At 33.0% G+C, this 14,923-nt stretch overlaps 1 protein-coding gene and 1 long non-coding RNA gene across 3 annotated transcripts; both read right to left on the reverse strand.

Annotated features, from left to right (window-relative positions):
* Positions 1-1,827: 1,827 nt before the first annotated feature.
* Positions 1,828-4,431, reverse strand: LOC133859340 (uncharacterized). 2 transcript variants are annotated; one of them, XR_009898736.1, is made up of 4 exons: positions 4,025-4,431; positions 3,806-3,875; positions 2,661-2,754; positions 1,828-2,027 (listed from the first exon to the last, which is right to left on the reverse strand). It is a non-coding gene; the product is annotated as an uncharacterized LOC133859340 (long non-coding RNA). The 2 variants fall into 2 exon arrangements; XR_009898735.1 differs by lacking the exon at positions 3,806-3,875.
* A 5,231-nt stretch (positions 4,432-9,662) lies between these two features.
* Positions 9,663-12,994, reverse strand: LOC133861343 (probable terpene synthase 12). The gene is made up of 7 exons (XM_062297099.1): positions 12,757-12,994; positions 12,313-12,580; positions 11,785-12,157; positions 10,855-11,073; positions 10,585-10,723; positions 10,236-10,484; positions 9,663-10,110 (listed from the first exon to the last, which is right to left on the reverse strand). Exons 1-7 carry the CDS (start codon positions 12,982-12,984, stop codon positions 9,808-9,810), a joined length of 1,779 nt encoding a protein of 592 aa, XP_062153083.1. The 5' UTR covers positions 12,985-12,994; the 3' UTR covers positions 9,663-9,807.
* Between the last annotated feature and the right edge of the window lie 1,929 nt (positions 12,995-14,923).

Here is a 14,923-nt window from a genome sequence, read left to right on the forward strand (position 1 = left end):
AATCTTCAACATCTTCATGTTCAACATCATCATGAACATCTCCATGTATGAAGTCCTCATCAATAAACTCATCTTCTTGGAACTCATCATCAACAAATTCTTCATCCCGACTACGCTGTTCCCGGTATGGAGCAGGATTATGATATGGTCGGACTAATTAGGAGTCTCAAGGTATATCAAATTTAATTAGTCCGACCAGACAAGAGTTGCATTTTTTTTATGGCAAGGAACCTTTTAAGATATTCGAATCTTAGATGGATTAATATTTAATTCCCCCAATATTTCAGCTCCTTGCAAGTTTAATTCCTACCTCCTCCCCTTATCAATATCATAAGTTTAGATCTATTAATTTTTATCAATCCTAACTGTAGCCGCACGCTATGGCTATTATTGCAATGAAGGTAATGACTATTGACATGAATCTATTCATATTGGCACTTTATTTATATCAAAATTGGAAACATAAAAATCATTTTTTAACTCATCTTTTACCCAACTCGATTTGTGTATTGGAGAAAAGTAAACTTATTATTGGGTTCATGCGATTTACATGTAAATCCTATAAATTCAATGTAAATTTGCAAAAAGAATAATTAAAGGATGCGATGGAAATGATGTGTTTGGCGGCTCTATAGAAACAAATCTCGAACTGCATGTGAATATGAAACAAACAAATAGTTGTTCTATAGATTCTTTATCAATGTGTATGTACTAGATCACTAAGAAAAAAATAAACGATGAGATTTACAAGAAATTCGTCCCATCCCTGTCTGGCCTAATGCTAGGACCGCTGTATTCACTACAAGAAATTTGCTTATTTGCGTCAACACCAAGTGGACGCTAAAAGTCCAAAAGTCGACGCTAATGAGTATTAGCGTCGACTTTTGGACGCTAATAAGTTGACGCTAAAAGCCCGACTCTGATAATATTCAGCCTATCATTAGCGTCGACTGAAGGGTCGACGCTAATAATAGACTTTTAGCGTCGACATATGTCGACGCTAATGATGTATGGGGTCGACCCTAAAACTTATACCACATATGGCATGAGTTGACGCTAATGATTGACTATTAGCGTCGACATCTAAGTCGACGCTAATAGTCTATTATTAGCGTCGACTTTTTGTGGATGCTGATACACTAAATTTTTTTTTTTTTTTTGAAAAAAAAGGTCATTAGCGTCAACTGAGTCGACGCTAATGCTCTAAAAAAAAATTTAAAAAAAAATAAAAATTAATAGGTCATTAGTGTCCACTGTGTTGACGCTAATGACCTAAAAATAAAAATAAAAAATAAAAAATTTAATGGGCCATTAGCATCGACTAAGTCGACGCTAATACCCTAAAAAATTAGAAAAAAAAAATTATATATATTTTTTTTAATACGCCATTAGTAATTTATACACATATTTCGTAATTTATACACAAGAAAAAAAATGATGAAACATACAAATAGATGGGAAACTTAATACAATTCTAACTTTTTACATATTACAAACAGGCTGAAAAGATGAAATTTGGAATTTGAAATGAACAGAAAAATGTCTAAGTTGATTATACTGCTTACATTTCGATATAAAACAAATGCATAGAGGTGTTACATCAAAATACCACTTGAAGCTCAATTACTAGAAGCACAAGATCCAATTTGAGTGCATTTACAGCAATTGCATTTGACTTTGACAATGTTATCTAGGCAATCGGCTCCAGGGGCAGTTGTAATATAGACACATATGAACAAACTATGTGTATGCACTTGCCCCTTTGTATTAATTGTAAACACATATATCAAAATCTCAGTTTGAGACTTGCAAAAATTATGTAAAATGCTATGTAAATGCACTTGCCCCTTCGTATTAATTGCAAACACATAGTTCAAAACATTGAAATCTAATAGCTAGACTTCTCAGAAAATAATTCCTTGTCAGAAACATACCTTATCAACATAAGGGTGATTTGACAACAAAGGTTCCTCTTCTGGCTTGTCTCCTGGATCTTTTCTAGGAACTGGAGGTCTTCCACAATCACGCTGTAAAAGGAAGCATGCGGAATAAAAAACATAAGCATGGTCGGAAAGAAATTAATTTTGATAACATGCAATCTTTCTCAATTTTAAAGCAGAGTGCACATGCAGGAAACTGATTGCTTCATATCCTATAAGAGTTCAACATAAGTTAAAACAGAATGTATCCAGAATTGACAGCTTTAGAACACTAGAAACCTTCTTCCCAGCCTCTAAAACAAATCAACAAGCGAGGAGGGTAAGGCTCACCAAGAGAATAGTCTGGCCTCAAATACACAGAAGGTTAAATTGAGCCAAGAACCACAAAATTTAGGTAATCAGGTATCCATATACATATATGTTATAGTTGGTCTCTAAGTTTCAATTAAGTTATATTTTTTTAAAAAGAGAGCAATCAAGGCATATGCAAGCCAAGAAAAAAAAATTGAGACTAAACATTAATTGGACACATTTTTTTTTCCTAAGCAAATAAAAGAGGAAAAGGGAAAGAGATCATTTGGCAGATAAGAAAGTCAAACCAACCTATTACATACTCCAAATTTGGCAGATAAGAAAGTCAAATCTTGAACTACGGCATGTAATATGAACTACGAATTGGTACCAAAAGAGACAAAATCAACAAATAAAAGCAGTTCTCACCAACTTGGAGAATCCTTTTTGTCTCTAACAGTTGCTGATTTCCATCATTAGAGATGATAATAATTGCACACCATGGTCTAGAAGTGAGATCAGTCTGACAAAATACAAACAAATAAAGAAGTTGAAACCTTTCTCGATCGAGAATGAAATCTAGTAATAGCATAACAACAAAGAACAAAAGGCCCTTCAACTATTGGATCTCGGAACCAGTAAATAAATATACAAACTAAGAAGAAGTCTATGAAAACTCAAAGCTCATCAAAATTGAACAAGTTGTTATAACCACAAACAGCAAAACCATTCATCAAGTGTTCCAGAAAAAGAGAATAAAAATCAACTAATCTATCAAAGGTTCACTTTCCAAAATGGCATGCACATTTGCAGCTTCCAAAGACAGAAGCTCTCTCTTCAACCTTTCAGAAAATGCCTCTGCCTCGCCAATGGCCATGACATAACTGCAAGCCACACCATTTTTGGAAAACTCAACTATATTGAGAGAGTTTTAACAAATAGAATTATAAGAGTGGTGCAAGAAAGGTGGTAGTTGGCTTTCCATTTCAGTAATAACCAGAATTAGCATTTAAAAATTTCAAAGAGTAGGAGTATAACACTACAACTCTCAAACTCTTCTTCATCAATCAAGAAAAATTAGGATGCAATCACCCATTCCTTCTTCAACAAGAACATAAAATCCAACTCAATTCCTATGCCTATCAAACTTCAGGACATTAACAGAATATGGAACTAAAAGAAAATAAAATAATATCCTGCAAATCTTCCATGGAAAAGCTAGAAGAGAACAAAAAGGGAGGGGCCCACTTGGTACAGAAATGAATTCATTATCTAAAACCCTCATTGGTTACTGGGACTTAATTCAACCGTTATTTGTAGTATTTTTGCCACATTTAATCAATTGCAAATCGTTACACTGCAAAGTAAATATTTGCTAAGGATTGGTGAAGTATTTGAGTTTTACTTATTTCAAAAAGAAAGTGTATTGCAAAAAGTAGTACAAAAGAACCTTAACCTTAATTCATGACCCTCCGAATCTGATCAATAAATTCAAGGAACATTCAAAGAAACTATGTAAAACTCTATCGAACAAATGTGAGAGTAGTTGGGAGAGAAGTTAGAAGTGTGCTTACTGCTGAAGGACGAGGAACCTTTGTTGTCAAATAACCCAGCTGGGATTTTGTAAAAGACATGGTTTTGCATCTACAAACCCAAAAGGATCCAACAGTACCCATTCGGTTTTACCGAAATCCACACAAAATAAAACCCAAAATCATGATACCCATATGATTTCTCTACTGAAAATCTTTCCAAAACAAACTAAAAAAAATGGAAATCAAAGCCCTACTTACCGAAAAATGAATTTCTCCATGTTTGGGTGCCGAGAAAATGCCGGAAAAAGATGTCCCCTGGCTTTACCGGCATCGGGCCGTGACCCACCGGCCTCCGGCGTCGTTGTCCACCCCCAACGGTGGCTAGCCCACCTCGCGTCTATCTCAGGTTCTCTCTAGCTCTCTCTTCAGCTCTCTCGGCCTCCCTCTCCGATCTCCCTCTCTCGGTCTCTCGGTGGAAAAAAAGAAAAGAACGAAAAGAAGGAAGCCAGGGGAGAACACTAGTTGAGAGAGAGAGAATCAGGGCAAAAGGATGGATTGAGAAAGAGAGAATGGGAGGAAGAGGGGGTGGGATAATAAAAAAAATAAAATTGGTGCAGAAGCTAAAGGAAGAGGGGGCGGGTAAAAATATTTCGCGAAAATTTCAGAAATCCCGCCATTACATCTTGCATTATTTTTCAGGTAAAACGGCATCGTTTTCATATCAGCGTCGACCTAAATAGTTGACGCTGATAATCAGACTATCAGCGTCAACTACTATAAGTCGACGCTAATAGTAAATAAAATTTATTAATTTATGTAATTTAAAAATTGATTGAACCAATTAATTTTTTAAAAAACAATTAATATATATTTATTAATAAAATCTAATTAGTAACATGCAAAATTCTTGCACGTTACTAAGTTGGTATGATTTTTTTTTTAAAAAAATAATATTTTAAAATTTTAAATTATTAATGACGTGTCAAATTTAACACCTCACTAAATAATAAGTTGATATAATTTTTTTTAAAAATAAATTAAATGATTAGTGACGTGCCAAAATATTAAGTTGATATAATGTTTTTTTTAAAAAAAATTGAATTTTAAATTATTAGTAACGTGTCAAATCATGATAGAATAATATGATCGATATACCATCTTATCGATCCTAGTGCATTAGTCCAATTGATCGTGAATGAGTTCGATCAATAATACTTGAGACAGTGAATGATCTATCGATCAGATGATCTATCGATCCTATTGATATATCATGATCTATCGATCCTATTGATATAGCATAATCCATCGGATGATCCATCGTGATTGATTTGATGATCTATCGATCCTATTGATCGATCATGATCAATCAGATGATCTATAGATCCTATTGATCTATTACGATCGATCGGATGATCTATCGATCTTATTGATATATCATTATCGATCGGATGATCTATCGATCCTATTGATATAGCATGATTGATCGGATGATCCATCATGATCGATTGGATGATCTATCGATCCTATTGATCTATCACGATCGATCGGATCATCTATCGATCCTATTGATCTATCACGATCGATCGGATGATCTATCGATCCTATTGATCTATCACGATCGATCGGATGATCTATCGATCCTATTGATCTATCACGATCGATCGGATGATCTATCGATCCTATTGATCTATCACGATCGATCGGATGATCTATCACGATCGATCGATCATATTGATATATCATGATCGATCGGATGATCTATCAATCCTTTTGATATATCATGATCGATCGGATGATCTATCGATCCTTTTGATATATCATGATCGATCGGATGATCTACCATGATTGATCGGATGATCTATCGATTCTATTGATCTATCATAATTGATCGGATGATCTATCGATCCTATTGGTATATCGTGATCGATCAGATGATCGACCAGATGATCTATTGATCCTATGGATCTATCATCATCGATCGGCTGATTTATCGATCCTATTGATCTATCATGATTGATCGGATGATCTATCGATCATATTGATATATTATGATCGATCGGATGATCTATCATGATTGATTGGATGATCTATCGATCCTATTAATCTATCATGATCGATCGGATGATCTGTCGATCCTATTGATCTATCATGATCAATCGGTTGATCTATCGATCACATTGATCTATCATGATTGATCAGATGATCTATCGATCGTGATAGAGTTTGATCGACTAGATTTGACACAGTGAAGGTTCGATCGAACGTCCGATCAATCCTAGTGTAGTAGATTGATCGATCATGATAGAACAATATGATTGATAGACCATCTGATCAACCATAGTGCATTAACTAGTCCGATCGATCATATAAAAAATTTAAAAAATAGAAAAACTTTACTAATAATATAAAAAGAAGTACTTTTTTTTTTTCTACAGGTTTCAATTTTATTTTATTTTTTATTCTTTTAAAAAAGAAGTTTAAATAAGTTTATATGATTTTTTTTTTTGTTATGCAGGATCATTAGCGTCGACCTAAAGTGGACGCTCATACTTTCAATTTTTCAAAAAAAAAAAAATATAATTTTTTTCATACATGGTCATTAGCGCCAACGCTGATACTTTTCAATTTTTTATTTATTTTTTTATTTTTTTTATATATAGTCCCTAGCGTCGACCTGAAGTGGACGTTGATAACCTATTATCAGCGTCCACTTCAGGTCGACGCTGATGCTTTTCAATATATATATATATATATATATATTTTTTTTTAAAAAATGTATACATGGTCATTAGCGTCTACCTAAAGTGGATGCTGATAAACTATTATCAACGTCGACTTTTTGGTTGACGCTGATGCTTTTCAATGTTTTTTTTTTAAAATAATTTTTTACACAGGATCATTAGCGTCGACCCCTGAGTTGACGCTAATAACCTATTATCAGCGTCGACAAAAATTAGTCGACGCTGATAATAGGTTATCAGCGTCGACATTTACGTGGACGCTAATGTGGTTCTTTAGATACCACATCAGCGTCGACTCTGTCGTCGATGCTGATAGTTTTTTATTAGCGTCGACGAAAGTGGACGCTAATACTAAAATGTCGTTGCTATTTCTCAACCCGCGCGAGGCAAAATTTCCCGCCAGGTTATTAGCAACGACACATTAGCGTCGACACCAAAGTCGACGCTAAAAGTGTGTTTTTTTGGATAATTAGCGTCGACTAAGTGGTGGACGCTAATAGTGTTATTAGTGGATGCTGATAGTTGACTATTAGCGTCGACAGTTAAAGTCGACGCTAATAGTCGACTATCAGCGTCGACTTTTTAGTCGACGCTGATAGTGTCGCCCCTAATGGGCAAATTTCTTGTAGTGATTTGTGTTTGGCAAGCATTTGTATCAGAGAATTTTTGTTGGGTTAATAGTAAGAAGTGATTAATGTAATATAAAGTATAAAAAAGTGAAAAAATTATTTTATAGAAAAGTGAAAAAATTTTGTTTTGTAGTGAGTTTTTTTATATAAATATTAATAAAAAATTATTGATGTGATATAAAAAGTGAAAAAAAAAAAATGTTAGAATATTTTGAATTTGACGGTCTTAGAAAAAGTGAAAAAAATAAAATAAAGAGAAGATAATATGCTTGCCAAACACCCCTAGTAACTTTTCTGACCCATATAGTAATTGCCTCCATTTCAACTTACCTGTTGTAAGATTTTCATGCCAAAAAAAAAAATATATCATTAAAAGGTTCTCTTACATATATCGATACATTACTTTTAACTTTTCGAAGAATGATCAGTTCTGTACTTACACCGATTGTAATAAATTTTATACAATTTAAAAAATGACTTAAAACTTAAATCTGTAGGAGGATTTTCTATCGATTGTAACTGCGGTTAAAGCGGTAGGTAATAATTGAAGTAAAATTAGACATATAGTGATTGTATGTCATGAATATACTGAGAAAGCTTCTAAATTTTCTGAGCAACCAAACACAAAACCAAAGACCTCTATGGTAAATACTAACTATTTGAGTTTGTAGCTCGGGAGTATTTCAGTTTTAATAGTTCAAGATAAGTTTCTGTTTTTCAGTTTGAATTGGATGGATGGTTGGTGCTTATTTACAATTGCTGTGAAAATTATCTACTTTATATGCATGCATCCATGCTCGTATGGATCTTTTTAGAAGTGTTATGGGCCTTTTTTTTAATTATTTTTTTTTTATTCATGCCTCTGTTAATTTCAAGTAACCGACCCTATTTGACACTAGGTTTAGTGTTTTAATGTGAAAATTATTCTCTGTTACGGTTAAAAAGGGGTAAGTGAAGCATAGTGACTGGTGAGTTGCAAACATGTACAGTAAAAATCATTGTAAAAACTTGCCAAAAACTGAACTCTCTACTTTTAAACCTTTTACTCCACTAATTTTAAATGTCTTACGCTTGTGGAATTCCAATATGAAAATGTACATCGCATTTGCTTCCCTTTGTAATTCTATTTGCTAATATCATTACTCAATTGTGTAGATAGAATAGAAACATTTTAGATAATTTAGTTCACATATGTGCTTTTATGTGGATGCCGAATAAAGAATAGCACATTAGATGCTAATATACTAATAATACAATGAAAAACTGGGTTATAGGCTAGTATCCATAGTAAAATTCAAAGTCATGAAAAATACTATCCCTTTAATTCGCTATACTTTAATCCTTAAATTTCCGATTTAATCTCTTAATTATTCTTTTACTCTTTATACCATACTTATTTGAGTACATTTAATTTTATTAACTAATTACTAAAATAATCAATTCAAATTAAATTTATTTCAAGCGTATATTTCATATCAAATTGATTATAGATTCCATATTGAGGAGGAGTGTTCCCACAATGCTACATATGATGACCTTACACATCGAAATTTTGACCATGAAATATCTCATTCCTAAATGTATTAAAATGGCATCCACTTCAAATTTAAGTTTACATTCCTCTTACGATTGATAATCAATGTTAAAAGCAGCTGTGAGTTTAAGTTATTCAATTGATTATAACTTTGACAATATTAATGACTGAAAATGCACGTTTTGTGATTTCGGTAAAAACAAGAACAGTAAACACAAGTACAATAACTTGATAAAAAAAAAAGTTGATAGACAATTAATCTTTTGGTGCTTTCGAACCATTGGCATAATTTAAAAATATTTGACAATCCTTGAAAGTTTGAATGTTGGACTAAGTTATGCTCATATTGTGGAACTTTTATTTTCAATTGTTCATTTTCATGATTGGTAAAGTCTTGCAAATAAAAGTCGTTTATTAACTAACATATATCAACAATTCTGATGTAAATTTAGCTTAAATTCATATGAGACCTACTTTTTTCGAGGCTATACGAAACCACATTTATTTGTATACTTAATTTTTTGGTCTGTTTATATATATATATATATATATATATATATATATATATATATATATATATATATATATTTGTCATTAGCAAAAAGTTTGACTCATTGTGAACAAAAAGTCTTTTATAGTCATTCTTTGACCTTTCTTAGTAACTTTACACTTCCCAATTAAGTGTTTTAGATGAGAAATTCTAGAAGTCATTATTGTGTCTCTCTAATAACAATGTAGTTTTTTAAAATCGCCACTTAATCAAAATTCAATAGTGATAAATCACAAGTTTAATGAAAATTTTAAAAATCACATCATTTTTGGAGGGACACAAAAGTGACAAAAAAGTAACCTCTAGCTAGCATTACTTGTTTTGAAGTGTTTTTGTGTTAAGTTTGGGTAAAATCATAATTTAAATACACTATTTATGTTTTAAGTTATTTATTAATATATTTACGTTAAAAACACAAAATTAGAGACAGAAAACAACAATGTAATCAAACACGGCCAAAAGCCATATTATTTGGAGCCTATTTTTCATTCTCGGCTCACGTCTTTGCCACACATACATGTTCTAATTATTTTTTATTATTATTTTTTCTAAGCATATATGCTTGTAGTATATAGGTAGAGAATGATCTATCTATCAATGAGTAAAATAGGCTCTATTATCAATGAAAGGACTCGATTTTTTGCTCTAGCGTCTGGTGCTCCGTGCCCATCTCCATATTGGTACGTGCATTGGGCAATCCGAGCAAGGTTGACTGCTCTTACCACTAAACCTTCTCCAAATGGAGAATCAACTACTCGCTCTTCATTCATCTTTTTCCAAGTCCTATCAATCATGTTACGGATGTGTTTCTCAGCAGCTTCCTCAGAAACACCAGTTTCACGCATGTAGCAATGGATTGAATTCGCAGTTTCGCCTCTCTTCAACTCTCCCTGTAATTCAAATAAATAGCTTAATATGTTAGTGTGACGTAGTAATTCCAATGATGATCATATTGACCTTAAAATTCATTTAACACAAAAAGAAACTACGGAATATTATTTTGTAAAAAGAATACCATTGAAGTACTCAGATCATTGCAAAGTCGAAAAATAATTGACGGCCAACGCAAAAGGTTGTGGTATTTTTCTAAGCCCTCAAGTGCTTGCTTTGAGAACTTTTGATTCAAGAAAAAATAAGAATGAACAAGGGCGATCGCCCCCGAAACGGATAGCCAGGCATTGTCAAGATAGTCCTCAAAGGTTGGCATCTCTTTCTTGGAACACCACTTTGCTTCTTGTAGGAATGTTTTGCATAGATCAGCCCACTAAAATAAAAGAAGAAACTCCAAGATTATTAGATTTAATATTCCATACGAACTGCGATTCATGTAAAAAAACAGAAACTTATAGAATGACTGCATATACCGCTTTTGTTAGGTATGGAAGGATGTTTTCTCCTTTCTCCTTAAGAGTGTCATATACCATCTCATTAACAGCGTTGTAGAGAGCTAAGAAGCATAACTTCATATAGTGGGGAAGATTTTTCACGGCATTGATATCCCATCTGAAAATATATACCATCAAAAAATTAAAAGTACGCTTTGCATAGTTGTATAACATAAAGGTTATAAGTATGGGTTTGACAAATTTTTCTTCTGTTTTTTTTTTTTGCCGGGGGGGTGAAGAGTTATTAACCTGTCAACCGCATCTGTAAACAGCTCTAATTCATCCAAGGTACCATAAACATCATATACATCGTCAATAGTGGTTACAAGAGCAGCCACTTTCGTTAACCCCTTACGAAGATTACTTAATTCAGGTTCGAATGCCATTCCAACTGTCCAAAAGAAGCATTCCATCAGTCTATCTCTGGTGAAGCTCAAGTTTTTCGCCAGACCAATGTCTTTCCACCACCTAAATGGCATAAGGAGAAACGAAATAAGTTTCCACTTAACATTCAAGCCATGTCAAAGTTAATTTAATAAAGGAAAATTTTAATTTACTCAACTCCTTGAACTTCTATCACCTTTGCAATCTCACTTTTCCTGTTAAGGTTTGGAGTTAAATCAAAAGCTCAAATGGTAAAATGACCATTGTACTCCTGTAAACTTTATAAAATTACAAAATCACCCTTATATTACAACTATTTCTTTTTTGTTAAAAAAATGAGGATATTTTCGGTGTTACCCCTCCATCAAGATTTAAAGGAAAATTTTAACGAATGAGTGAGATTATAATTTTTTTTAAATTTGATACACTAAATTAAGTGTTTTTGAACTTTCGAAAGATGGGATTGCAAAATTGATGAGAGTTAAATAAAGTTTCCCATTTAATTAATTTCTTCCAGTCATGAACCAAAGTTTTTCTTTTTTTGGTAGTATCTTTTAACAAAAGCTGTTGAATCGCTAATAGTTTAATAAGTTAGGCTTAACATGTTAAATATTTAATTGAAATGAGAAGTGAATGATCAAGAAGATATATGCACTCAGGACTTTTTTATTATACTAGATTAAATCATCACTTACCCTAAAAATTTAAATTGGCAAGAAATAGTAAATTTAATTATTTAATTAATATTCTAATAAAAGCCCTCTTAATGACGTGAATAAATACTTCGAACATTACCTTGACATAGCTTGAAGATCATTTTGAAGCACCGACTGCACTATGTTAAAATCCAACTTTGCAAGTTCAAGTAGAAGAGAATTTCCATCTTCTCTCTTATTGTATGCCTCAATATACCACCGAGCTTCTAGCCTTAGCATTCTACGGTGCAATGGGACCTCCAATGCATGACTAACTTGTTCTGCCATGCTTTTGCTCACATCTCCTTTGAGGTCCATGAGATGCATTCTTGTGAATGCCATGGCCTCTTCCAAGAGGTTTTCTCCTTCAAAAGCAAGATAAGAAGCTTCATATAAACTCAACATTCCTTTGACATCCTTTCTAACGCATTCCTTGAAATTGCCATTATGGTCTTTGAAATTGTTAAATACATCTGCGTTTCATACAAAATATGATATAAGAAGATGGTGAGATCAAGCAACATGGAAATGAAATCAAGAAGTTTTAGGATCAACTGTATCAGAATAGAGAATTAGCATGATATCTTAGTAGGTAGGTATATATATATATATATATATAGATTTTTACCTTGAGAAACCTGATAGCCATGCTGTCTGAGGAGCCTAAAGCTTAGAGCAGTAGCATGGAGACTCTTCTCTATTCTTTCATTAAAGCATTTTGAAGATGCAAATTTGTCAAGGCCTCTTGTAATGTCCCTCTGAAATCGATACTCCAAACCTAATCGTTGAAGATCATCAACCAGTTCAAGTGTTTCCAATAAGTCCGCATTTTCATTATCAATCATACTCCTCACATCCTCCTCAAGCTTCTTTGCCCTGTCTTTGTATCGTTCATCCTGCATGATCACAATTTGAGATAAATGCTTATATATAGCGTACGAAGTTGGTGATTCTTTTTCATCTTATTCTTCTTTAAATACTCTCTTAGTAGTTAGACAAACGTTTTTCGACTTTAGAAAGAGAAATAAGGGGAGGGGGAGTTGAAGGGAAATAAAGAAATGTGCATGGTTACCGCATAATCATTGTTTAAGGACTGCACAAAATCGTAACTCCATAAGCTTGGCTGGTACTTGGCAGATTGTCTTTCAACTTGTAAAGGGGAAGTTTGTATATTGGCAATGCTTTGGCACTGCCCATATTTGTGGTCGAGAACAAGAGTGTTCGTCTTTATCATGGGATATTTTCGTAAGTTATTAGGAGGAGAAGTAATGGGATAAGGGGATTGAATAGGTGGATCCATATCAGCGATATTCCACTTACGCTGGTATAGTGAAGTAGCACTTTATGCTATTTATAAGAATTGGCGAGTAAACAGTATTCAATAAATTTGTTAATTCCAAATGTATGTTTCAACATTTTTCTGAGCTAGATATAATTTATTTTAGTCACATTTTATGAGTGGTCAAATAATAGACGTGTCTTAACGTACGATTGCCAGCACAGGAAATTAATAAGAACTTGACCAATTTGCATGAAGAGATTGTGGACGTACTGAATTTGCTCAACGGTCAACATCCATCTTACCGAGTAATTTTTCATATACATTAAATGTTTATTAAATATATATAAAAAAAATAAGTTGACTTTTAAAATTATTATTAGGCGTGTAATTGATCAAATTGTAATTTTAAAAGTCACTTTATTTTTTTTATGGACACTTAATATATGAGTAGAATTACTCCCGCCAACTAGATATATTTTGAAGTTTAAGGTGTTAAGGATAAGAGCAATCCTAATAGTCTCATCAAATTTTACTAGCAAAATTAACTAAAAATCATTTTTTCTCTATTTGAGCCATCAACTTTTTTAAAGCAGCCTCACCATTTTAACTATTTACTATCACTGTTCAATTTAGATAGTATTTTTTTAGATTTTTTTTATTCTTTTTCTATTATCTTTTTTTGAATGTTTATCTTTTCTTAATGATCATATTTTTTAAATTTTTTTCTTTTCCTAATGGTCATATTTATGAAGAATAATGATTCAATGCCACCCAAATATACAACTTTTCACCACCTTGCCTATGTGGCAAGGTGGTCTCCCACTATTTTTTGAGTTTTTTTATTTTTTAAAAATAAATTAAGGTGGGGATCACCTTGCCACATAGACAAGATGGTGAAAAGTTGTATATTTAGGTGGTAATGAATCATTACTCATTTATGAATACGAATACGAATATGTACTCCCATATTAGAATTTCAGAACATTTTTATTTGGATGCTAAAAAAAATAGGAAAAAGCCACCAAACTAACTAAAACGACCCAAGACCTCAAAAACCGTAAGATTAAAAAATATATTCAAGTTTTCCAATAATTTTTTCATCAAGCCATTAATCAGCAACCAGCATTACAAGGGAGAGGACCGAAGAGAATGGACAGTGTGGAAAAAGAAATTGAAAGAGAGAAAGAGAAAACGAATTTAATGATATTTTAATAATTTGGTGAGTAAACAGTACTCATTATTGTTAACAAGTTTTAATAAGTTAATGATTATCATGACTTTAAAACACATTACATCAAAACAAATGTGAGTATACAAATTAACGTATGTCCTTTTTTAGACGATGTGGACGTCACATCAAAGACCATGAAAGGCACTAATTTGGAGTAGGGAAATTGTTGTTGAATGATGTGTATGTGAACGGTGCAAAGATTTGGACAGATGTGGAATCAGCAGCAAGCACGTGTGAATGGTCCCAAGATGTCTGGCCGTACCTACAGTCATTTCTCAATCACAAGGTATCGAGGAGGCCAGGAGACGTCGGTTGACTGCGAACCAAAGGTTGAGTGCTTGTCTAATGTCTGCATCAAAATGTGCAGAGCGTGGGCAGAGATAGCGAGTCTATGCACGCCACTCGTAGAGGAAGATATTATTTTCGTTGAAGAATAAAATGTTGTACCACTCCGTTAATGACACGTGAATCAGCATGTGCGAATGGTTCCTAGGTGCATGTCTCAGAATCACATTTTTTATGACCAACTTTTAGAGTACGTCACTTCGTATACTGACCTTGTTAATTAAATTTTGAACTTGTGAAAAGACTTCGATTTTATTGACAGACATGACTTTAAAAAATTGTTTACACCTAAAAATAATCGAATTTTACACCGAATGCCACCAAAATAAGTCTTTGCTTCTTAACTCAACACATTAAGATTAAAGTATTTTAAATGAAATA

The sequence above is a fragment of the Alnus glutinosa genome, chromosome 2 (genome assembly GCF_958979055.1).
Source record: "Alnus glutinosa chromosome 2, dhAlnGlut1.1, whole genome shotgun sequence".
NCBI lineage: Eukaryota > Viridiplantae > Streptophyta > Magnoliopsida > Fagales > Betulaceae > Alnus > Alnus glutinosa.